Genomic DNA, 26,242 nt, shown 5'->3' with positions numbered 1-26,242 from the left:
GTTCAGTGGAAGGCTTTGGAGTAAGCTTAGGAACAGACAGTGTAGTTAAAGAATTAGATTAGAAATGAAGTATTTTATGGCCAGGCGCGGTGGCTCATACCTGTAATCCCAGCACTTTGGGATGCTGAGGTGGGCGGATCACGAGGTCAGGAGTTCGAGACCAGCCTGGCCAACATGGTGAAACCCCATCTCTACTAAAAAATACAAAAATGAGCAAGGCATGGTGGCAGGTGCCTGTAATCCCAGCTACCCAGCTACTTGGGAGGCTGAGGCAGGAGAATCGCTTGAACCCGGGAGGCAGAAGTTGCAGTGAGCCAAGATTGTGCTATTGCACTCCAGCCTGGGCGACAAGAGCAAGACTCCATCTCAAAAAAAAAAAAAAAAAATTTATGATGCTTGAGGAAAAGAAAAGTGACAGATTTTTCTTAAATTATTGGTTATTATTTCTTAATTATTATTGGGTTGTGACTAATTCTTTTCTGTATAATGATATAGATTTAATATGAAATATAAATGAGTAGTTATATACTAGAACTCATTTTTGAAGGAAATAACATATAAAAGAAGCCTCTCTGGAAATTTCATGTCTAAATAGGGGAAGGCTTTCTATAGATAGTAACTAATGTGGAGAATTGATTTCTTATGTCCCTTCTAAAGGCCTGTTTGGGTTATTTTTTATTTATTTTTATTTTTATTTTTTTTGAGCAGGAGCCTCGCTGTGTTGCCCAGGCTGGAGTGCAGTGGCGCGATCTCGGCTTACTGCAAGCTCCACCTCCCAGGTTCACGCCCTTCTCCTGCCTCAGCCTCCCGAGTAGCTGGGACTACAGGCGCCCACCACCAGGCCCGGCTAATTTTTTGTATTTTTAGTAGAGACGGGGTTTCACCGTGTTAGCCAGGATGGTCTCAATCTCCTGACCTCGTGATCCACCCACCTCGGCCTCCCAAAGTGCTGGGATTACAGGCGTGAGCCACCGCGCCTGGCCTGGGTTATTTTATTTTTAAAAATTAAGATGAAGTCGGCCAGGCACAGTGGCTCACACTTGCAATCCCAGCACTTTGGGAGGCTGAGGCAGGTGGATCATGAGGTCAGGAGTTTGAGACCAGCCTGACCAACATGGTGAAACCCCATCTCTACTAAAAATACAAAAATTAGCTGGGCGTGGTGGCACGTGGCTGTAATCCCAGCTACTCAGGAGGCTGAGGCAGGAGAATCACTTGAACCCAGGAGGTGGAGGTTGCAGTGAGCCAAGATCGTGCCACTGCACTCCAGCCTGGGCGACAGAGCGATACTCCATCTCAAAAAAAAAAAAAAAATTCAGATAAAGTCGGATATCATAATCTAACTTTGGACAAATGTTGGAAAGTTTTAATACGCTTAAAAAATTGAGGCCAGACATGGTGACCCATACCTGTAATCCCAGCACTTTGGGAGGCCTGCTTGAGCCCAGGAGTTTGACACCAGCCGGGGTAACATAATGAGACCCTGTCAGAATAAAAAAAAAATGAATTAGCTGGGCATGGTGGTGTGCACCTGTAATCCTAGCTACTCAGGAGGCTCAGGCTGGAAGATTGCTTGAGCCCAGGAAGGCGAGGCTACAGTGAGCTGTCATTGCACCACTGCACTTCAGCCTGGGTGACAGAGTGAGACCCTGTCTCAAAAATAAAAAAATTAAAAATATTTAAAAAAAAATTGAAAACTTGTTTTCTCAATTGTAAAATATTGCTATAACTTGCATATTGTATTGATGTAGTTTATAAAAATTAACATTGTATGCATGCCAAGTGTTGCATGTATTAACTTGTGAAATGAGATAAAATTGAATCATATAGATTTTAAAATGGCATATATTTATACCTGCCATTGCCAGTGACCTCCACCTTGCTAAATCGAATGGTCTGTTCTCAGTCTTTATTTTATCTCAACTTGTAAACAGCATTGGACATGGTTGATCATTCTTTTCTCCTCAGTATGCTGTCTTCACTAGTTTTCCATGGACAGCTCAATCATTTGGTTCTCTTCTTTACTGGTGACTCCTTAGTCTCATTTGCTGATTCCTCCTCTTCATCCAGTCTCTTAGTGTTCCTGAGGTTAGTCGTCAGTCCTCTTCTATTTACCCCTATGAGCTCATCCAGTCTCATGGCTTTAAGGACTCTAAAAAGCTAGACCTCCAAAATTTATGTATCTAGCGCAGACCTCTTCCCAGACCTACAGGCTTGTATATTTAATGGTCGTCTCAATGTCAGCAGTTGAATATCTAACAGGTTTTTCAAACTTAGCATGTCAGGTAGATTAGTAATAAAACAACACTTTTAAGTAATGTGCATCAGTGTAGAAATAGGGTGGAGAATGACATCAGAGCCTGGTCTTTTTAACTCCGGTAAAATAGTACTGCTTCATTTGGGGGACAGACTTTATTCTCAGCTCTGGGCCTGCTATATTTGATATTCCTTTAATAGGTTGGGCTCCTGGAATAAACTTTCTCATTTTTCCTTTTCCTTTTGTTCCTTTCTTTTAGACTTTAGATTTAATGTACAAATGAATTGGAGTGGCAGGAGACAGATCGTTTTTTTCTAAAAGTAAAAATTCAGTTGTTTCTTTTCCCACCTGCATTGTTCATCATGTTAATGCCAGTTCTTTTTTAGGTATCATCTTTATCAGAAAGTGAGGAGTCCCAGGACTCATCCGACAGCATAGGCTCCTCACAGAAAGCCCACGGGATCCTAGCACGGCGCCCATCTTACAGGTGAGTACTCTCTTGTATGAAGCCCTGCATGTTATAATAGTACCAAATGAGTTCAAGAGGTGCTGTGCAAAGTACACTAAAGAAGTTAGCACGCGTCAGTGTTAAGAATGAAATTGGTTGGCCCTCGCCTATAATCCCAGCCCTTTCGGAGGCCGAGGTAGGATTGCTTGAGCCCAGGAGTTCAAGACCAGCCTGGGCAACATGGCAAGACCCTGTCTCTTCAAAAAATACAAAACTTAGCTGGACATAGTGGTGCACGCCTGTAGTCCCATCTACTTAGAGGCTAAGGCGGGAAGATGGCTTGAGCCCAGGAGTTTGAAGTTACAATGATCTGTGATTGTGTCACTGTGCTCCAGCCTGGGTGATAGAGCAAGATCCTGTCTCCAAGAAAAAATGAAATTGGACCTTTGGCCGGATGCAGTGGCTTATGCCTGTAATCCCAGCACTTTGGGAGGCTGAGGCGGGCAGATCACCTGAGGTTAGGAGTTTGAGACCAGCCTGGCCAACATGGTGAAACCCCGTCTCTAATAAAAATAGAAAAATTAGCCGGGTGTGGTAGTGCACACCTGTAATCCCAGCTACTTGGGAGGCTGAGGCAGGAGAATCACTTGAACCTGGGAGGCGGAGGTTGCAGTGAGCCGAGATTGCGCCACTGCACTGCAGCCTGGGCAACAGAGCAAGACTCTGTCTCAAAAAAAAAAAAAAAAGTAAATTTAATCTTTATCTTATACCATTACACAAATCAACGCCAAATGGATAAGAGACCTAAATGTTAAGACCTGAAACCATAAAAATCCTAGAAGAGAACATAGGCGATAAGCTCTTCGACATTGACCTTGGCAATGATTTTTTGGATATCACACCAAAAGCTTAGGCTACAAAAAAATAAATAAATGGGACTACGTCAAACTAAAAAACGTGTCTGTGTAGCAAAGGAAACAAAGCAACAAAATGAAAAGGCAACTTACGGACTGGGAAAAAATTATTTGCAAACCACTTATCTGATAAGGGGTTAATACCCGTAACTGAAGACAAAATGAGAGAACCTGAGGATACAGCTCTGAGTAGATTACCTAGAATGGAACACAGAAAGACAAAGTTAAGATAGAACACAGAATGAGAAGGTCCAGTACACAACATACATAGATAAAAGGAGAGAAGAGGGAAGGGCACTTCCAGCTTCTAGTCTCTCCAGGAGAGAAAATGATAATGACTGCAATTTCCAGGATATGAATTTCTCAGCATAAGAAAGCAAGGTCCCAAACAAGATAAATTAATAGAAACCTACATCTAGGTGTATGTTGTAAAGTAAAACTGGAGAACACCAAGGATAAACCTGGGATCTTAAAAGCTAAATGCTTCCAAGTGAAAAGACCAATTACCTAGAAAGGAAGGACCAGTAAGCTGACAACAGATTTTTGAAGTACAGTATAAGACAATGAACTAAAATCCTTATTTTTATCTTTAAATTATTACATGTTTTTTTGAGACGGAGGTCTCACCCTGTTGCCTGGGCTGGATTGCAGTGGTGTGATCACAGCTCACTGCAGCCTCAACCTCCTGGGGTCAGCTCCTCAGCCTCCTGAGTACCTGGGACTATAGGCATATGCCATGATGCCCACCTAATTTTTTTAAATTTTTGGTAGAGTCCCACTATGTTGACCAGGCTGGTGTCAAACTCTTGGGCTCAAGTGATCCTCCCACCTCAGCCTCCCAAAGTGTTGCTGTTACAGGCATGAGCCACTGTACTCAGGCTCCAATATTTAAATTCAAAGAGAAAGTAACTTTTGACCTGGAATTCTGTGCCTACTGAACAGTCTTTCAAAAATGATGGTGAAATAATAATTATTTTCAAACTGATTTAAGAAACTACTTAAGGAGGCTGGGTACAGTGGCTCACGCCTGTAATCCCAGCACTTTGGGAGGCCGAGGCGGGTGGATCACTTGAGGTCAGGAGTTCGAAACGAGCCTGGCCAACATGGTGAAACCCTATCTCTACTAAAAATACAAAAATTAGGTAGGCATGGTGGCACATGCGTGTAGTCCCAGCTTGAACCCAGGGGGCGGAGGCTGCAGTGAGCTGAGATCGTGCCACTGCACTCCAGCCTGGGTGACAGAGTGAGACTCCATCTCTAAAAAAAAAAGAAAAAAGAAACTACTTAAGTGTATACTGAAAAAAGAAACTACTTAAGTGTATACTTCAGGAAGAAGAAAATAAAAGGAATATAAATGTGAGAAAGTATGGTGAACAAAGACAATTCATTTCAGTTAGCATTGGCTTTTTAGAACAATAGTAATAATGATTAATTTGGGTAGTTTCATGGTTTTTTTTTTTTTTTTGAGATGGAGTCTCGCTCTGTCATCCAGGCTGGAGTGCAGTGGAGTAATCTCGGCTCACTGCAAGCTCCGCCTCCTGGGTTCATGCCATTCTCCTGCCTCAGTCTCCCGAGTAGCTGGGACTACAGGCGCCTGCCACCACACCTGGCTAATTTTTTGTATTTTTTAGTAGAGACGGGGTTTCACTGTGTTAGCCAGGATGGTCTCAATCTCCTGACCTCGTGATCTGCCCACCTCGGCCTCCCAAAGTGCTGGGATTACAGGCGTGAGTTAACATGCCCAGCCTGAACCTGAGATTTCTTTATTAAGTAGGGGTCTCTCAAGAAGGCTATAACATCTGAAAAGAAACTTCTCAAAGTTAAGCTTTCTGGATTGCCACAGATAGTATAAATCAAATACGAATTCACTCAAAAATCATCAAACGTGCAAGGACATAAACCACGTAAGTGAGAATTGGCAGAAACAATACAGTCAACTCAATAAATGCGGGGAAAAAAAGTATTTGATTAAATCCAGCACCTCATACATTTCTACCAAAAATGAATAAAAACGGGCTTCCCTAGCATATGTAGACTTTTAGAACTTAACTATGTATAGGACAGATCACCATTGCCCAAATTCTAGACTGGCCACTACCTGGTGCACATGTGTAATAGATATGAATAGCATTGCAAAGACTTTGGAAACTGAACTGACATTGGAACCACAACCCACAGAAGGCTGATCAGAACTTGTGGCCTGGACACAACCAGATTGATACCTTCTAAAACAAGAATATAGTCTAGGTCTGTGGCTCATGCCTGTAATCCCAGCACTTTGGGAGGCTGAGGTGGGAGGACTACTTGAGTCCAGGAATTTAAGACCAATCTGTGTAACATAAGGAGATCCTGTCTCTACAAAAAATACAAAAATTAGCTAGGTATGGTGGTGTGTACCTGTAGTCCCAGTTACTCAGGAGGCTGAGGGCAGAGGATCACTTGAGCCCAGGAGGTTGATGCTTCAGTGAGCCATGATTGTGCCATGCACTCCAACCTGAGTGACAGAGCGAGTCCCTGTCCCAAATACACACATGCACATGCAACAAGAATATAAAACATTTTTTATTAAACAAGACCCAGAGTCTGATAGCATAATATTGAAAGAGTCCAAAATTACTTGGTATCAAAGAACAAGGAAAAATCTCAACTTGCACGGGAAAAGACTGTTGACAGAAGCCAACTCCTAGATGATACAAATGTTGGAATTATATGACAAGGACTTTAAAGAAGCTATTATTAAACTGTTCCAACAAGTAAGTGAATTTTCTTGAAATGAAAGGTATAAACTCTCGGCCAAAAATAGAGTATATAAAGAGAATAAAATAGAGATTTCAGAGCTAAGAAACACAGTAACAGAGATAAAACCTCACTGGATGGGTTCAATAGTAGAATGGAAATGAGAGAAAAAACGATCAACTTTGAAGATTATTCAATGGATATTATCCAATCTGAACATAGAAAAGAGATTGGAAAATTATCTAATTCTCAGCGACCTGTGTGACAATAATTAAAGATCTAAGATATATGTCATTAGAGTCTCAGAAAGAGAGGAAAAAAGTATAGCACAGAAAAAATACTTGAAAAAATAATGGCTGAAAAATTACCAAATTTGGTGAAAGACGTAAACCTACAGGTTCAAAAACCTCAGCAAACTCTAAACAGGATAAACACAAATAAATAATTGCCCAGACTTACCATAATCAAACTGCTGAAAGCTAAAGTTAAAGAAATCTTGTGAGTAGCTAGAGAATAATGGCACATTACTTACAAGAGAACATTGTGAATGACTACAGAGTGCTCATCAGACACTATGGAGGTGAGAAGATAATGGAATAGCATTTTTAAAGTGCTAAAAGAAAAAAGAATTATCTCCTGGGTCTTGGCACCCAAAATTCTATGTCTACTGAAAACATCCTTCAGACTTGGAGGTCAAATAAATATTCTCATGAAGGGAAACTAAGGGAAATAATTGCCAGCAGACCTGCTGTAAAACAACTGCTAAGAAAATTCTTAAGATGAAAGAAAGTTAAGGAATGAAGAAACAGCAACAGAAATATCTGGGCAAATATAATGGACAGTTCCTCTCCTATTGAATTCTTTAAAATAGGGGTCCCCAAACCCCAGGCCATGGATTGGTACCTGTCTGTGGCCTATTAGGAACCAGGCTGCACAGCAGGAGGTGAGCAGTGGGTGAGCGAGCCTTGGCACCCAAGCTCTGCCTCCTGTCAAATCAGTGGCATCATTAGATTCTCATAGGAATGTGAACTGTGTTGTGAACTGCACATGCGAGGGATCTAGGTTGCATGCTCTTCATGAGAATCTAATATCTGATGATCTGAGATGGAACAGTTTCATCCTGAAACCATCCCCCTGACTTCCCTATCCATGGAAAAATTGTCTTCCATGAAACTGGTCCCTGGTGCCAAAAGGGTTGGGAACTGCTGCTTTAAAATATATTTGATGGCTGGGCGCGGTGGCTCATGCCTGTAATCCCAGCACTTTGGGAGGCTGAGGCAGGTAGATCACCTGAGGTCAGGAGTTTGAGACCAGCCTGACCAACATAGCAAAACCCCGTCTCTATTACAAAGATAAAAAATTAGCTGGGCATGGTGGCAGGCGCCTGTAATCCCAGCTACTCGGGAGGCTGAGGCAGGAGAATCGCTTGAACCTGGGAGGTGGAGGTTGCAGTGAGCCGAGATCATGCCACTGCACTCCAGCCTGGGCGACAGAGCGAGACTCTGTTTCAATCAACCCATCAATCAATTTGATGGCTGAAAACAAATTATGAAATTCTGATGGGGTTTTTAATGTGTGCAGAGGTAATATATAAGACATCTACAACATAAAGAGGGAAATATAAACAGTTCTAATATGGTGGTAGGGTTTCTACATTCCACCTGAAGTGGTAAAATACTGATTCTATGTAGACTGTAAAAAGCTAGGTATCTATATACCCCTAGAGCAACTACTAAATAAAACTACACAAAAAGATTTAGTCAAATATACAGTAGATTAAAATTAAATTTTGAAAAGTCTTCAAATAATCCAAAATAATGCAGGTGCAGGAACACAGAAGAATTTTAAAAACAGAATAAACAGAAAGCAAATAATAAAGTGGAAGATCAGCCAATACTGAAGATGGCCTACACTCACCAATTAAAAGGCAATTGTAAAACTAGACCAATATCCTTCATGAATATAGACACAAAAAATCCTCGACAACATATTAGCAAACCAAATGCAACAACATGTAAAAGGTAGTATATGCCATGACCAAACAGGATTTATCCCTGAAATGCAAAATTGGTTTAATAATTGAAAATCAATTAATGTAATACATCATATTAATAGAATCAAAACAAAAAACATATGATCATCTGAAGACACAGAAAAAGCATTTGATAAAAATCCAGTACCCTTTCATGATAAAACTGCTCAACAAATACATAGAAGGCTGCTTCCTCAACCTGATAAAGAGGATCTACGAAAAACCCACAACTAACATCCTAATAAGAAAATAATGTGGATATCCCCTCTCACCACTTCTAAACATTGCACTCAGGGAATTAGTCAATAAATTAAATAAAAGGCATCCTGATTGGAAAGGACTAAATAAAACACTTTGTACATGACAGTATCTTATATATACAAAATCCTAAAGAATTATTAAAATAGAACTAATCAACAAGTTCCAGCAAGGTTGTAGGATATAAGATCAATATAACAAAAATCAACTGTATTTCCATATACTAGCAATCACTAATCCAAAAATGAAACTTAAAAACAATTCTATTTACAATAACAAAGTATAAAAGGTTTAAAATTAAATTTATAAATTTAAATTATACTTAGATATGAATTTAACAAAAGAAACAGAACACATATACTGGAGGCTGGGCACAGTGGCTCATGCCTGTAATCCCAACACTTTGGGAGGCCGAGGTAGGCGATCACCTGAGGTCAGGAGTTTGAGACCCGCCCGGCCAACATGGTGAAACCCCATCTCTTCTAAAAATACAAATATTAGCCAGGCCTGGTGGCACGCGCCTGTAGTTCCAGCTACTCAGGATGCTGAGGCGGGATAATCGCTTGAACCTGGGAGGCAGAGGTTGCAGTGAGCTGAGATTGTGCCATTGCACTCCAGCCTGGGTGACAAGAGCAAAACTCCATCTCAAAAAGAATACATATACTGGAAACTATAAAGCCTTGTTGAAAGAAATTTTAAAAGATCTAAGTAAGGCTGGGAGCGGTGGCTCACATCTGTAATTCCAGCACTTTGGGAGGTCAAGGTGGGGCAGATCACGAGGTCAGGAGTTCGGGACCAGCCTGGCCAATATGGTGAAACCCTGTCTCTACTAAAAATACAAAAATTAGCTGGGTGTGGTGGCCCGCACCTGTAGTCCCAGCTACTCGGGAGGCTGAGGCAGAAGATTCACTTGAACCCAGAAGGCAGAGGTTGCAGTGAACTGAGAATGCACCACTGTACTCCAGCCTGGGTATCAGAGGGAGACTCCATCTCAAAAAAAAAAAAAAAAAAAAAAAAGATCTAAATAAGTGAAAAGACATCTCATGTTGATTGATCAGAACACTAGATATTAAGACCCAATTAAAAAATGAGCAAGGAGGGGGCTGGGCATGGTGGCTCATGCGTGTAATCCCAGCACTTTGGGAGGCCAAGGTGGGTGGATCACCTGAAGTTAGGAGTTCAAGACCAGCATGGCCAACATGGTGAAACCCCATCTCTACTAAAAAAAAAAAATACAAAAAATTAGTCAGGCATGGTGGCGGGCACTTGTAATCCCAGCTACTAGGGAGGCTGAGGCAGGAGAATCGCTTGAACTGGGAGGCAGAGGTTGTAGTGAGCCGAGATCGCACCACTGTGCTCCAGCTTGGGTGACAAGAGCGAAACTCTGTCTCAAAAAAAAAAAAAAAAAAAAAAAAAGGCAAGGGATTTGAATAAAAATTTCTCCAAAGAAGATAAACAAATGACTAATAAACCTATGAAAAGTTCAACATTTATCGTTAAGGGAATTGCAAATCAAAATTGTGAAATACTGCTTCAAACCCACTAGGATGACTAAAATAGAAAAAAAAGACCAATAATAAGTGTTGGTGATGATATGGAGAAATTAAACCTCTCATACACTGCTGGTAAGAATGTAAAAAAAAAAAAAATAGTACAGTTGCTATGGAAAACAGTCTGGCAGTTCTTCAGAATACTAAGTTACCATATGACCCACTGCTTCCTATGCTACTTATATACCCAAGAGAAATAAAAACATACATTTATATGAAAACTTGTACATGAATGTTTATAGCAGCATTGTTTATAATAGCCAAAACATGGAAACAACCCAAATGTCCATTAAGTGATGAATGGATAAACAAAATGTGGTGTATTCATAAAATGGAATATTTTTACTTAGCAATTAAAAAGCAATGAAGTGCTAATACATGCTACAACATGGATAAACCTTGAAAATATTAAACTAAAAGAAGTCATATGCAAAAGATTGCATATTGTATGATTCCATTTATATGAAACGTCCAAAATAGACAAATTTATAGAAACAAAGTAGGCAAGTGGTTGGTTAGCGCTTGGGAGAGAGAACAGAAGAATGGATTGACTGCTAATGGGTACCAAGTTTCTTTTAGTGGGACAAAAGTGTTCTAAAATTAGATTATAGTGGTGGTTGCACAACTGTTAATATACTAAAAACACTGAATTGTATGCTTAAATGAATTCATTGTTTGGTATGTGAATTATATCTCAAAGCCATTTTTCTTTAAAAAGACAGATTATTAGAATGGATTTTAAAAATGAGTCACTTCAAAAATGATATAGCTAGTCTAAAGTAAAAGGATGGTTAAAGACATACCACGAAAACACTAATGAAAGAAACTAACATGGCTATATTAATGTCATATAAGATAGACTTCAGAATAAGGAAAATCTGCAGAGATAAAGGACATTACATAATGATAAGAGTTCACCAAGAAGACATAATCCAAATGTGTATGCATCTAACAAAAGAGCTTTAAAATATATTTATCAAAAACTAGTAGGGCAGAGCCCAGTGGCCCACACCTGTGATCTCAGCCCTTCCAGAGGCCAAGGAGGGAGGATTGTATGAGCCCAGGAGTTCAAGACCAGCCAGGGCAACATAGTGAGACCCTGTCTCTTCACAAAATTAAAGTTAGCCAGGCATGGTGATGTGTGCCTCTGGTCCCAGCTGCCCAGGAGTTGGAGGCTGCAGTGAGCTATGATTGAGCCACTACACTCTAGTGTGGGTGACAGCAAGACCCTATCTCTAAAAAGAAACTAACAGAACTGAAAAGAGAAATAAACAGGTCCACAGTTGCAGTTGATGACTTCAGTAAACCTGTCTCAGGATACATTAGAACTTACAGTTAGAAAATCAGAAAGATTATAGAAGAACCTAATGCCAGATGATATCAGAAGCCAACAAGATCTTTTTTTTTTTTTTTTCCCCCGAGACGGAGTCTCACTCTGTCACCCAGGCTGGAGTGCAGTGGCGCCATCTTGGCTTACTGCAACCTCCGCCTTCCAGGTTCAAGCAATTCTCCTGCCTCAGCCTCAAGTAGCGGGGACTACAGGCGCCCACCACCACGCCCAGCTAACTTTTTTTGTATTTTTAGTAGAGACGGGGTTTCACTATATTGTCCAGGCTGGTTTCGAGCTCCTGTTCTTGTGATCTGCCTACCTCGGTCTCCCAAAGTGCTGGGATTGCAGGCATGAGCTTGGCCTAATTGACATTTTTATAACACTTGACCCAGCAGCTGTAGAATGAAGAAAATCTGCCAAGAAATACCACATTCTGGGTCATAACAAATCTTAACAAATTTAAAAGAACTGAAATCATGCACAGTATGCTCTGTGATCATACTGGAATTAGAGTAGAATAATAGGTACAGGAAGGCTAGGCACGGTGGCTCATGCCTGTAATCCCAGCACTGTGGGAGGCCGAGGTGGCCAGATTGCTTGAGCCCAAGAGTTTGAGACCAGCCTGGGCAACATAGGGATACCTTGTCACTACAAAAAAATACAAAAAATTAGCTGAGTGTGGTAGTGCATGCCTGTAGTCCCAGCCACTCGGGAGGCTGAGGTGGGAGGATCACTTGAGCCTGGGAGATCAAGGCTGCAGTGAGCCATGATTGTGCCACTGTACTCCAGCCTAGGTGACAGAGTGAGACCCTGTCTCAAAAAAAAACACAACCTTTTGTGATTCTTAACCCATTGTGACCAAGTGGTTCTTAGGTAGGGAATGTCTATGTAGTAAGTCTCCTTATTAATATTTTCAAGCATGAATAATTAGTTCTTTCCAGTGTGGTTCTTACAGACATTTGCAGGGTTACCATGTTTTCCTTCCTTATGAACACTCCCATCTTTACACTGAATTTGGAGTTTTCAGGTCTTGCTCTTAAGTCAGATATCAAAAGAAACACTGAGAAGCAGACTTGGTGGCCAATTATTTGCATTACAGTGTTGAGAAAAAAAATAAAGCCAGGCACAGTGGCTCACACCTGTAATCCCAGCACTTTGGGAGGCCCAGGTGGGCAGATCACCTGAGGTCGGGAGTTCAAGACCAGCCTGGCCAACATGGTGAAACCCCGTCTCCACTAACAATACAAAAATTAGCCGGGTGTGGTGGCGCACGCCTGTAATCCCAGCTACTCAGGAGGCTGAGGCAGGAGAATTGCTCGAACCTGGGAGGCAGAGGTTGCATTGACCCGAGATTGCACCACTGACTCCAGCTTGGGCAACAAAAGCGAAACTGTCTCAAAGAAAAAAAAAAAAAAAAAGAAAAAAATAATTGCTAGTAGATGTTTTTTCCTAAATCATTTAGCATTTACCAACTGTCCAGACCAAAGGTCATTTTCAGGTAGGAAAGTTCTGATTTCAACCTCTCCATTGGCCCATACTCAGCACAACTTATCCTGTTCCCAAGTACTCATTGAAGAACTTGTTTACTTGGCTGTCATTGACACCACATGGGCTTGTAGACACAAAATGCCATAAGGATGACAGTTATCAGCAGGATGCTGACAATGGTTCCCATCAACACCAGGTTCTGCCTGCACAGCACCACACAGGGCGGGCTTCGCTCCAGCAGATCCATGGGGCTCAGGGCCTCTGCCTGCCCCACCAGGAGGCTGCACAGGCCAAGGCACAGCCACGGCAACGCCAGATGCAGCATCTTCCCCTGTACTTTTCTTTATACTCAAAGTGTTTCATAATTTAAAATGGAAAAATAAATGGGTGCAGCATTCCACAGTCTCATGATAGACTGGCTGTAGGACCATGCAGGCATTGGACAGAGGTGGACTTGTGAAAAAAAAAAAAAAGACCATGCAGGCAGTTTGTTAAATGGATCTGGAGCTCTACTCTAGACCTACTTACTCAATGATTATGGCCACCAGATGGGAATCTAGATTCAACAAACCTCTCCAGAATGATTCTGTTACATAGGCAGGTTTAGGAAGCACTCTGACTATTCTACAGAAATGCCTAAAACAGAGTCCTATAGGACTGACACCTCCATTGTGCTTCCTGTGGAACTTCTCTTAATATAGTCTACAGTTGTATTAGCTCTTTGTGGGACGACAGTCCACAGAAAGGAGACAAACTGGAGAAGGATCTTCAACATGTTATAGAAGAACACGTGAAAAAACTGAAAGTATTTGGCCTAGAATAAGGAAGACTTGTAGCAATTATCAAATATTGCAAAGTAGGGCATGGATATAGAATTGGGATTAGGCTTAAATTTCTTGCTGCGACTCATGCCTGTAGTCCCAACACTTTAGGAGGCCTAGGTGGGAGAATCACTTGAGCCCAGGAGTTCAAGAACAGCCTGGGCAACATAGGCCCCATCTCTACTAAAAAAATAAAAAATTAGCCAGGTATGATGGCGTGTACCTATATTCCCAGCTGCTTGGGAGGCTGAGGCAGGAGGATTGCTTGAGCCTGAGAAGTCACGGTGGGGTGAGCCATGATCATGCCACTGTACTCCAGCCTGGGCAACAGAGTGAGGCTCTGTCTCAAAAGAAAAGAAAAAAATAATAAATAAATTTCTTTAGTTTCACTGGATGGAACCAGTTTTGGACCCAAAGAAGGAAAGGCTCTAACTATTCAATAATAGAATGGTTTACTTTTTGGAAATAGTGGGTGCCTTTTTCCTGGAAGTAGAGGTTTTCAGGAATGTTAGAGAATTTCTCCACGGGCTGGGAAGTTGGCATAGATAAAATAAAATAGCCGTTTTCATTCTAAGGGCTTTCTTTTTCCTTTGTGGATTCTTTTTTGTTGTTGTTTTCACGTAAGTATTTCAGTTTTCTCATTTTTCTACAGTGAACATAGAATTCTTAAGCATTTCTTTTTTCTATCTTTTTTCAGAAGCAAACAATGCATATTGCCTACTCTTTCCTCTACCCCCAATTGTATGTGTGTGGTTTTTTTTTTTTTTAGAGAGTCTCACTCTGTCGCCCAGGCTGGAGTGCAGTGGCATGAATTCCACTCATTGGAGCCTCCACCTCCCGGGTTCAAGCAATTCTCCTGCCTCAGCCTCCCAAGTAGCTGGAATTACAGGCGTGAGCCACCATGCCCAGCTAATTTTTGCATTTTTAGTAGAGATGGGGTTTTGCCATGTTGGCCAGGCTGGTCTTGAACTCCGGACCTCAGGTGATCCGCCTGCCTTGGCCTCCCACAGTGCTGGGATTATAGGCGTCAGCCATTGTGCCCATCCCCAATTGTCTTGAAAGGCCTTTCTTTTCAGCAAGGAATACTTTTTCCATCCCTTATTCCTGTCATTAGTGCCATTTCACCAAGTCTGAGGGATACCCATGGGATCATATTTACCTCTTTTTGTTAAAATAAGCAATTTTATTCATCATTGATACGCTGTGCATTTTATAGTTTTTCTTACCTACTTCGTTTGGAGAACTGTTTTATTGGTTTTTTGTTTTTGTTTTTGTTTCTTCTGAGATGGAATCTCACTCTGTCGCCCAGGCTGGGGGTACAGTGGCACCATCTTGGCTCACTGCAACCTCCGCCTCCCAGGTTCAAGCAATTCTTCTACCTCAGCCCCCCAAGTAGCTGGGATTACAGGCACGCACCACCATGTTCAGCTAATTATTGTATTTTTAGTAGGGATTGGGTATCACCATGTTGGCCAGGCTGGTCTCCAAACTCCTGACCTCAAGTCATCCGCCCACCTCAGCCTCCCAAAGTGCTGGGGTTACAGATGGGAGCCACCATGCCCAGCCCTCTTTACTCTTTAAACTAATATGTAATCAGCCTGGAGCACATCATTATAATAATATATGCTAAATAAAAGCATTCTTTGGAGTAATAGTTTAAGTGTCTGGTAGATTATTGTAATTTTTTTTTTTTTTTTGAGGCAGACTCTCACTCTGTCGCCCAGGCTGGAGTGCAGTGGCGCGACCTTGGCTCACTGCAACCTCTGCCTCCGGAATTCAAGCGATCCTCCTGCCTCAGCCTCCCAAGTAGCTGGGATTACAGGCGCCTGCCACCATGCCCAGCTAATTTTTGTATTTTTAGTAGAGACAGGGTTTCACCATATTGGCCAGCCTGGTCTCAAACTCCTGACCTTGTGATCCGCTGGTCTCGGCCTCCCAAAGTGCTGGGATTACAGGTGTGAGCCACCATGACTGGCCCGATTATTATAACTTTTACCTGAGATTGAAAAAGTTTTAGAAATTTCTTTTTGTGGCCGGGCATGGTGGCACATGCCTGTAATCCCAGCACTTTGGGAAGAGGAGATGAGTGGATCACTTGAAGCCAGGAGATCAAGACCAGCCTGGCCAACATGGTGAAACCCCGTGTCTACTGAAAATACAAAAATTAGCTGGGTGTGGTGGCTCACACTTCTGGTCTCAGCTACTTGGGAGGCTGGGGCACAAGACTCTCTTAAGCCAGGGAAGCAGAGGTTGCGGTGAGCCATGATGGCGCCACTGTACTCCAGCCTGGGTGACAAAGCAAGATCTTGTCTCAAAAAAAAAAAAAAAAATTTCTTTTTGTGAAGTCATTCACATTACCAATGTTTAATAGAGTTCTGGTTTTTTTACAGAAAAATTTTGAAAGACTTATCTTCTGAAGATACACGGGGCAGAAAAGGAGACGGAGAAAATTCTGGAGTTTCTGCTGTCACTTCTATGTCTGTTCCAACTCCCATCTATCAGACTAGCAGCGGACAGTACAGTATGTATAGGAATCAGTTTCCACATTATAAACACACAAAACCTGACTTTTCTGTAGAAAGAAATGGTGTTAGGAAAACTGTCATACTTTGATAGTGATGATTATTAAAGGATGTTTTCATCCAGGAATAATGTGAAGTACTGTTTCAGCATTATTTCATTTACTCCTTATAACAACTTTGTGACATAGGCAATTATCAATGTATGAGGGAACTGAGACCTACAACATTAGGTACTGTTTTGTTTTGTTTTGAGACAGAGTCTCGCTCTTGTTGCCCAGGCCGGAGTGCAGTGGCGCAATCTTGGCTCACTGCAACCTCTGCCTTCCCGATTCAAGTGATTCTCCTGCCTCAGCGTCCGGAGTAGCTGGGATTACAGGCGTGTGCCACCACGCCCGGCTAATTTTTGTATTTTTAGTAGAGAGGAGGTTTCACCATATTGGCCAGGCTGGTCTCGAACTTTGACCACAGGTGATCCATCCACCTTGGCCTCCCAAAGTGCTGGGATTATAGACATGAGCCACTGCGCCTGGCCTTATTTTGTTCATTCTTATATCTATGTAGTTCCGTACATAATTGCTGTATATTATATTAGTATAATTCCTTTCAGAACATTCCTGGCTTTTTTTTTTTTTTTGAGGTGGAGTTTCGCTCTGTTGCCCAGATTAGAGTGCAGTGCCATGATCTCGGCTCACTGCAACTTCCACCTCCCGGGTTCAAGTGATTCTCCTGCCTCAGCCTCCCAAGTAGCTGGGATTACAGGCGTGCACCACTTCGCTTGGCTAATTTTTGCATTTTTAGTAGAGACGGGGTTTCACCATGTTGGCCAGGCTGGTCTCGAACTCCTCCTGACCTGAAGTGATTCACCCACCTCGGCCTCCCAAAGTGCTGGGATTACAGGCGTGAGCCACCACGCCTGGCCCCTGCCTATTCATTAAAAATATTTATTGTTTGATTTATATACAGTAAAATTCACTCTGGGGAGTTTAAGTCTATGAGTTTTGACAAATGTGTAGAATAGTATAACACCGCCAATCAAGATTGAGTTCTGTCACCCTAACGAATTTACTTGTGCTGCCCATTTGTTATCTCCCCCTCCACTCCTAACATTAATCTGTAAGTTTCATTCAGTCTTGCCACAAAATATATGTCCCATCTGACCACCTCTTGCCGTCTCCAACCACCACCGCCTTGGTTTAGGCTCTCATCTTAATTACTGGAGTAGGCATCCAGTTGGTCATCTTGCTTCCATTCTTGCTCTAATAATCAGTTTTCCATACTGTGGCCAAAGTGATTTATTTAAAATGTCAACTAGATCACATCGCTCCTGCCCAAAATCCTCTAGTGACATTTTATCACACTTAGAATAAAATCCAGATCTTACAAGGCATTACATTTAGGATCTGCCTACCACTCTGACCTCATCTCCTGCCACTTGGTGGCATTCTGACCACCCCAGACTTCCTTACTGTACCTCAGACACACGAGCTTGTTTCTGCCTCAGGATCTCTGGAGTTGTCATTGCTCATGCCTGGCATGTTCTTCCCCCAGATCCTTACGTGGCTACTCTGCTTAAGTGTCACCTCCACAAAGAGACCACTCTCTTCAAACATGTGGCTCCTCCCTTTAGTTTTCCTTAACCTCCTATATTTTTCTTCATAGCATTTACATATAATTAAGTCAGTACATATTAGTTTAATTATAGATTGTATGTATGTAATTATAGATTAGCTTATTCATGATCTGTTTTCCCCACTAGAATATAAGATCCTTAAGGGAAAGAACCTTTTGTTTCATTCACAACTACATCCTTGACATATAGGACCTGGCATATAGTAGGCTTTCAGTTGTTTGTTATGAATTAATTAAATAATATATATATAGAATACCTCTTGAGAAACTGGGGGCCAGGCACTGTAGTTCATGCCCGTAATCTCAGTACGTTGAGAGGCTGAGGCTGGAGGATTGCTTGAAGCCACATTCAGGACCAGCCTTGGCAACATAGCAAGACTGTGTCTTCACAGAAAAATGAAGAAAAAAAAAAAAAAAAAAAGCCGGGCATCATGGCATGTGACTAGTCCCATCTACTCGGGAGGCTGAAATGGGATCTCTTGAGTCTGGGAGTTCGAAGTTACCGTGAGCCGTGATCGTACCACCGCACTCCAGCCTGGGCAACAGAGCAAGACCAGTGTCAGAAAAAGAAGAAAGAAAGAAAGAAAGAAAGAAACTGGGAGCAGTGATTGCAAGGAAAGAAGCTTGGGAGCAGAGATCAGAGGTAGTGGGGAGGTTCACATGTTATCACTGAAATAAGTGTAGTACAAACTAGTATTTAGGGCAACATAGGCCAATAGAACTTCGTATGATAATGAGAATGTTTATATCTGCATTGTCCCAGAATAGTAGCCACTAAACCATGTGTGACTGTTGAGTGCTTGAAATATGGCTGGTGGGACTGAGAAACTGAAATTTTAATTTTGTTTAATTTTAGTTAATTTAAATAGCCACATGGAGCTAATACCCTATCAGACAGCTCAGTTTTAGAATAAATACAGCACATTAACAGGTAAATACACATGTTAAGAACAGGAAGATATGTTGCAAAAATGAAAATATGTATTCACACATATTTAATATCAAAACATTTGCATCTACAGGTATGTATTTTGATAGGCTGGTGTAAAAGAAGTTGCGGTTTTCACCACTGAACATAATGGCAAAAGTATATAAGTCTGTATAAGCACAGGAAAATAATGGGAAGGATGTGCACCAAAAACAATAATTATCTCAGGATGGCGGTAAAGGGGGGACAATGAAATAGAGATAATGGGACCTTTAATTTTATTTATGTTGATACTTATATAAATAAATGTGTATGTGTATATATGTATATAATAATGTGTTGCAGGGAAGAAGGTTGAAACTAATTGCTAATACAACTTCACAGCAAATCTCAGCCTGGCGTGGTGGATCACGCCTGTAATCCCTGCACTTTGGGAGGCCAAAGTGGGAGGATCACTTGATTTCAAGACCAGCCTGGGCAATATAGGGAGACCCTATCTCTATAAAAAATTAAAAAATTAGCTGAGCATGTTCGTGTGCATCTATAGTTCCAGCTACTTGGGAGGCTGAGGTAGGAGGATTGCTTGAGCCCAGAAGGTAGAGTGCAGTGGTGAACCAGGACCACACCACTGCACTCCAGCCTGGGTGACAAGTGAGACCCTGTCTCAAAAAAAATAGCCAACATATCCCTGTATCTAACATTTAAAAAAATATTTTGAAGCTCATAAATTAAATTTGGGGCAGTTGGGGAGGGATAATTATGAATGCGTGAAAAAAAATATTTTTCCGTCACACACATATACATATACATGTATTTTGGCTTCCTGGTAGCCAAAGCATAAAAGGAAAAAAAATGTTTCATAACTGTAATCTGAAAAGAGGGTACAGAGATGAGGCATTCGATTCTGAAGAGTATATGGGAATTGAATAATGCTAAAATGTTTTCTATTTGGTCATGCCTTATGGGCATTTAAGGGCTGAGGAGAAAGCATGAACACAGGTATAATTCAGTGAAAAAATGTTTGTGGGGAGCTAAGTAGTATTTTCTACACAGTGGCTTTCTGCTATCTTTATTAGTGATTTTCACTAGGAAGTAAATGAATAGATTACATTTCTTAACTATCACTTAAGTAAATATCTTAATAACATGTAATACATTTAACAGTGGTACCACTAGAAAATGAAGCTAAGAAACCATATAAAGATGACTTATTTTCTCATTATATAACCTTTTATTCTATTGAATTTTTTTCCATAAGCATGTTATCTATTCAGAAATATTTTAAAGTAATAATATTTTTAATGCTTTTGACTCAAAATTACAAACTATGTTTATGTTTCCTTTTTATTTTTTCTTAAAAATTAACTATCATGGGGCCAAGTGCAGTGGCTCATGCCTGTAATCCCAGCACTTTGGGAGGCTGAGGCGGGTGAATCACCTGGGGTCAGGAATTCGAGACCAGCCTGGCCAACATGGAGAAGCTCCGTCTCTACTAAAAATACAAAAATCAGCTGGGCATGGTGGCGCAAACCTGTAATCCCAGCTCCTTGGGAGGCTGAGGCACAAGAACGGCTTGAACCCAGGAGGCAGAGGTTGCAGCCAGCCGAGATCGTGCCACTGCACTCCAGCCTGGGCGGTAGAGCGAGACTCCATCTCAAAAAAGAAAAAAAAAAAGAAATGCTGTTTTATTCCTTTTACATGTAGTTCCCCTGAAGTAGTCAGCAGTTACCAAGTAGAAGTGCATTCATACCTGTTTTAGTTAATAGCGTTTGTGGGCTTTTTGCCACTCCTTTGAATTAGTGTATTATATAACCTTACAATAGCTATTTTCTCTTTTTGATTAAAGTTGCCATTGCCCCAAATGGAGCCTTACAGTTGGCAAGTCCAGGCACAGATGGAGTACAGGGACTTCAGACATTAACCATGACAAATTCAGGCAGTACTCAGCAAGGTACAACTATTCTTCAGTATGCACAGACATCTGATGGACAGCAGATACTTGTGCCCAGCAATCAGGTGGTCGTACAAAGTAAGTATGCTTTCTGTCTACAGAAAGTCTCCTAACACTGTCAGAGACATTTACCAACTAACTCATTCACTCTTGTTTACCATCTAGCTGCATCAGGAGATATGCAAACATATCAGATCCGAACTACACCTTCAGCTACTTCTCTGCCACAAACTGTGGTGATGACATCTCCTGTGACTCTTACCTCTCAGACAACTAAGACAGATGACCCCCAATTGAAAAGAGAAATAAGGTTAATGAAAAACAGGTAGGTAGTAAAATCGTACTACCAGAATGGGTAATGTTTTTACAAATCTCACAACATAACTAGATGTTAACTGGAACTGTATACAGTCATGGGCTGCATGACAATGTTTAAGTAAACAATGGACCACATAAATGAATGACGGTGGTCCCATAAAATTATAATGGAGCTAAAAAGTCCTGTGGTAATGTCATAGTGCAACACATTACTCACGTTTGTGGCAATGCTGGTATAAACAAACCTATTGTGCTGCCAATCATATAAAAGTGTAGCACATGCAATTATGTATAGAACATAATACTTGATACTATAATAAGTGAATATGTTACTGGTTTATGAATTTACTGTACTTTTAATCATTATTTTAAAGTGTATACCTTCTACTTTTTTTTTTTTTTTTTTTTTTTTTAAATTTAACTGTAGGCCAGGCATGGTGGCTCATGCCTGTAATCCCAGCACTTTGGGAGGCTGAGGTGGGCGGATCACGAGGTCAGGAGATCGAGACCATCCTGGCTAACATGGTGAAACTCCATCTCTACTGAAAATACAAAAAAATTAGCTGGGCGTGGTGGCGGGCGCCTGTAGTCCCAGCTACTCGGGAGGCTGAGGCAGGAGAATGGCGTGAATCTGGGAGCCGAAGCTTGCAGTAAGCTGAGATTGCGCCACTGCACTCCAGCCTGGGCAACAGAGTGAGACTCTGTCTCAAAAAAAAAAAAAATTTAACTGTAAAACAGCCTCAAGGCAGCCCCTACAGGAGGTATTCCAGAAGAAGGCATTGTTATCATAGGAGATAACAGCTCCCTGTGTGTTATTGCCCCTAAAGACCTTCCAGTGGGATAAGGTATGGAGGTGAAAGACAGTGATATTGATGATCCTGACCCTAGGCTAGTTAGCCTAGGCTAATGTTGGTGTTGGTGTCTTAATTTTTAACAAAAAAGTTCAAAAAGTAGAAAAGTTATATTCGGTTTTTGTGATTTTTTTTTTTTAAGACAAGGTCTCACTGTGTCACCCACACTGGAGTGCAGTGGCACAATCTTGGCTTACTGCAACCTCTGCCTCCTGGGCTCAAGTGATCCTCCCAGCTCAGCCTCCCAAGTAGCTGAGACTACAGATGCATACCACCACACCCAGCTAATTTTTTTTTTTTTTTTTGTAGAGGTGGGGTTTTGCCATGTTGCTGAGGCTGGTCTCAGACCTGGGCTCAAGTGATCCATCCACCTGCCTCAGCCTCCCAAAGTGCTGGGATTACAGGCATGAACCACTGCACCCAGCCCCCAAAAATTTAAAATTAGCTAGTACAACCACTATGAAAACCAGTATGGAGACTTCTTAAAAAACGAAAAATAGAAATCTACCCAAAGGAAAAGAAATCAATATATCAAAGGGATACCTGTACTCATAAGTTTACTTGCAGCACTATTCACGCACAATAGCTAATAGAATCAACTCTGTGTCCATCAGTGGATAAATGGATAAGAAAGAATTAAATCATGTGGTTTGCAGCAACATGGATGGAATTGAAGGTCAGTATCTTAAGTGAAATAAGCCCGGCACAAAAAGAAAAAATATCACATTCTCACTTATATGTGGGAGCTAAAATATTTGAACACATGGAAGTAGAGAGTGGAAAAATAGGGCTGGGCGTGGTGGCTTATGCCTGTAATCCCAGCACTTTGGGAGGCCGAGGCGGGAGGATCACTTGAGCCTAGGAGTTCAGTGCAAGCCTGGGCAACATACCCACTGCTGCAAAAGATAAAAAATTAGCCAGGCATGGTGGCGTGTGCCTAAAATCCCAGCTACTCGGGAGGCTGAGGTGGGAGGATTGCTTGAGCCCAGGGGGTTGAGGCAGCATGATCGCACCACTGCACTTCAGCCTGGGCAACAGAGCAAGACCCTATCTCAAGAAAAAAGAAAGAATGGAAAAATAGGTAACAGAGACTGGGAACGGTGAGGGGCAAGGAGGAGGATGAAGAGAGTTAAAGGGTACAAACCCATACACAGTAAGATAAAAGGAATAAATTCAGTGTTTCATAGCAGAGTAGGATGACCACCCTTAACAAAAACCTATTAATACTCAGGTGATGGACACCCTGAATCCCCTGACTTGATCGCTACACATTATATACATGTAACAGATTTTCTCATGTGCTCCATAAATATGCACAGAAACATTTTAATGGAAAAAAACATACAGGCCAGGCGTGGTGGCTCACACGTGTAATCCCAACATTTTCGGAGGCCAAGGCAGGAGGATCACTTGAGCCCAGGAGTTTGAGACCAGCCTGGGCAACATAGGGAGACCCCATCTCTAAAAAAAATTTAAAACATTAGCTAGATGTGGTAGAGGCAGGAGAATCACTTGAACCTGGAGGCAGAGGTTGCAGTGAGCCATGATCACGCCATTGTACTTCAGCCTGGGCAACAGAGCAAGACTCTGTCTCAAAAATAAAACAAAAAAAACCACACAAGTAGTTAATAATCATATAAAAGACTACTCAGCCTTATTAGTAATCAAAGAAATACACATTAATGCTACACACTTAGATACCCTTTATACCCACCCAATTGGCAAAAATTTTAAAGTCTAACCAAGAGTTGGCAAGGATTTGGAACAATGGTCAGGAATTCATAGATACTACTATAGGAGTGTAAATTGATGCAGCCATTTTGGAAATTAGGCCTTATCTTGTACAGTTGATGTGGGTATACTCTGTGACCCAGCTGTTTTAGTCTATGTGACTGAGGAACTTGCAGGAAGTATGTATAAGAATTTTCATAGCAGCAAAAAATCAGGAAACAACCTCAAGATTCATTGATAACAGAATAGGTACATATTGAGCCTAAACATAAAAATGGGGGGAAAAAGAATAGGTACATAAATTGTGACTGTATTTATACAATGGCATGTTTATTTGTAATGACTGAATGAATAATCATTTCAACATGAATAAATCTTAGAAAAACTGAGTGAAAAAAAGCAAGTTGCAACAGAATACACAAAGTATGATATTTTATAATTTTAGAAAATAAATGATAGCAGTTTTAGGGTCATATACGTATATACTACAACTATAAAAATAAATGAGATGTCACATGGCAAAAATTATAAAGTGGTAATACTGTCATTGGGCATATAAGGAAAAGGGAAGTATGGAGTTTTATGGTATCTACTTGCCCCAACATTTCTACTTGTATGTGACAAAAGATACCATAAAGAAACTTAAAAATAAGTCTGTTAACTGGGAAAAATCTTTGCAACTTTTATATAATGAGAAAGAATTACGAGATGTATAGATTATATAAAGATTTATTTCTCTAAATAAGAGACCTAACAGAAGGAAACTGGTCTGTGAAAGATGGCCTTGTAAACATGAAATTATTCCAAACTTTGTGCATAATGAGGGAAATGTTAAAGCAGTGAGGTTCACTTTTTGTCAGCCGCTAGACTGACAACCATTTTAAAATGTTCATAACAGGCACTCTCATGTACTGCCCCTGGGAATGTAAATGGTACAAATACTCTGGAGGACAATCTGGCATTTTTTCCCTTTTTTCTTTCTGGTTTGACTCTGGGATTTTTTTCCTTCCTTTTTTCCCCCCTTATTTCTCTGTACTTCAATGAATATAAATTGGCACTATCTCTTGACTTTAAGTGAATATAGCTTGTGATCCTTCAAGAAATACATGTGTAGAAATACACGTAAAGAATGGAGGCTGAGTGGGTGGCTCATGCCCATAATCCCAACACCGTGACCGGGAGTGAGACCAGCCTAGGCAACATACTGAGACCTCATCTCTACAAAAATAAAATTAGCTGGTGTGGTGGTGTACACCTGTAGTCCCAGCTACTTGAGAGGCTGAAGTGGGGATATCTTGAGTCCAGAAGGTCAAGGTTGCAATGAGCTGTGATTGTGCCACTGCACTCAGCCTGGGTGACAGAGTGAGACCCTGTCTCAAAACAAAAGAAGAAAAAAGAAAAAGAATGTTTACTGGAAACCACTTAAAACAAACAAACAGAGCTTAAAGGTAAAAATAAAGTCTTTTTGTGAGGGGAAAGATTTTGTACAGTCCTTTTAAAAGTAAAGATGTGTACTAAAAAGCAAGTTGCAAATAGTATCTACATATATAGCATAAAAATCTTAAAATAGTACTGTTTCTTTCTTTCTTTTTCTGAGACAGAGTCTTGCTCTGTTGCCCAAGGTGGAGTGCAGTGGCGCGATCTTGGCTCACTGCAACCTCCACCTCCCAGCTTCAAGTGATCCTCCTGTGTCAGACTCCCAAGTAGCTGGGATTACAGGCATGTGCCGCCACAGCTAATTTTTGTATTTTTAGTAGAGATGGGGTTTTGCCATGTTGGCCAGGCTGGTCTCGAACTCCTGACCTCAGGTGATCTGCCCGCCTTGGCCTCTTAAAGTGCTGGGATTACAGGCATGAGCCACCATGCCTGGCCAATACTTCCGATTTCTATATGTATATAAACTTACATATGACTTCACAGAAACGTTTTAAGAGGACATGCACAGAACTGAGTATTTGCTCAAGCATTGTTTGTAATTTGAACTTAAATAAAAGAAGTCATGTGTCAGAAGTTAACCGAGGACCCATAATTTCACTCTTTGGTATTTATTCAAGAGAAATGAAACCTTTCTACAAAAAGCCTGGCACAAAAACATGCCTATGCAGCTAACCCTAGAAACAGCGCAAGAGACTGGATACACAAATGGTGGTTATATTCATACAGTAAACTATGTCCAGCAGTGTGAAGGAACAAACCCCCATGCAGCAACATGGATGAACCTCAGATGGGCTGAGTGAAGGGACACCAGACACCAGAGTACGTAGTGTATGACACTCTTACATGAGGTTCTAGAATAGGAAGAAAACTAATCTCTGGTGATAAAAATCAAAACGATAGTTGCTTGGAATGGGGCTGACCAGGAAGGGGCATGAGGGAACTTTCTGGGACAGTGGGAATGTTCTGTTGTCTTGACAGAGGTGTGGGTTATACAGGTATACACAAGCATTGCCAAAACTGACTGACTGAATTCTACACTTA

At 41.3% G+C, this 26,242-nt stretch overlaps 1 protein-coding gene across 12 annotated transcripts in view; it reads left to right on the top strand.

Moving 5' to 3' along the window:
- Positions 1-26,242, top strand: part of ATF1 (activating transcription factor 1) — a 58,511-nt gene that overhangs the window by 30,467 nt on the left and 1,802 nt on the right. For 8 of the 12 annotated variants that reach the window (XM_016923408.4, XM_001152537.7, XM_016923409.4 and 5 more), the window contains exons 3-6: positions 2,644-2,744; positions 16,225-16,355; positions 20,760-20,942; positions 21,030-21,189. In XM_016923408.4, coding sequence (XP_016778897.1) covers positions 2,644-2,744; positions 16,225-16,355; positions 20,760-20,942; positions 21,030-21,189 — 575 coding nt within the window. Of the gene's footprint in view, positions 1-2,632; positions 2,745-16,224; positions 16,356-20,759; positions 20,943-21,029; positions 21,190-26,242 lie in introns of all 12 variants that reach the window. The other 4 variants (XM_016923411.4, XM_063786667.1, XM_063786666.1 and 1 more) reach the window with 1 other exon arrangement.

Source organism: Pan troglodytes, chromosome 10 (genome assembly GCF_028858775.2).
Source record: "Pan troglodytes isolate AG18354 chromosome 10, NHGRI_mPanTro3-v2.0_pri, whole genome shotgun sequence".
NCBI classification, from domain to species: domain Eukaryota; kingdom Metazoa; phylum Chordata; class Mammalia; order Primates; family Hominidae; genus Pan; species Pan troglodytes.
Note: the sequence above shows the minus strand (reverse complement) of the source record. Positions and strands in the feature narration are given on the sequence as shown.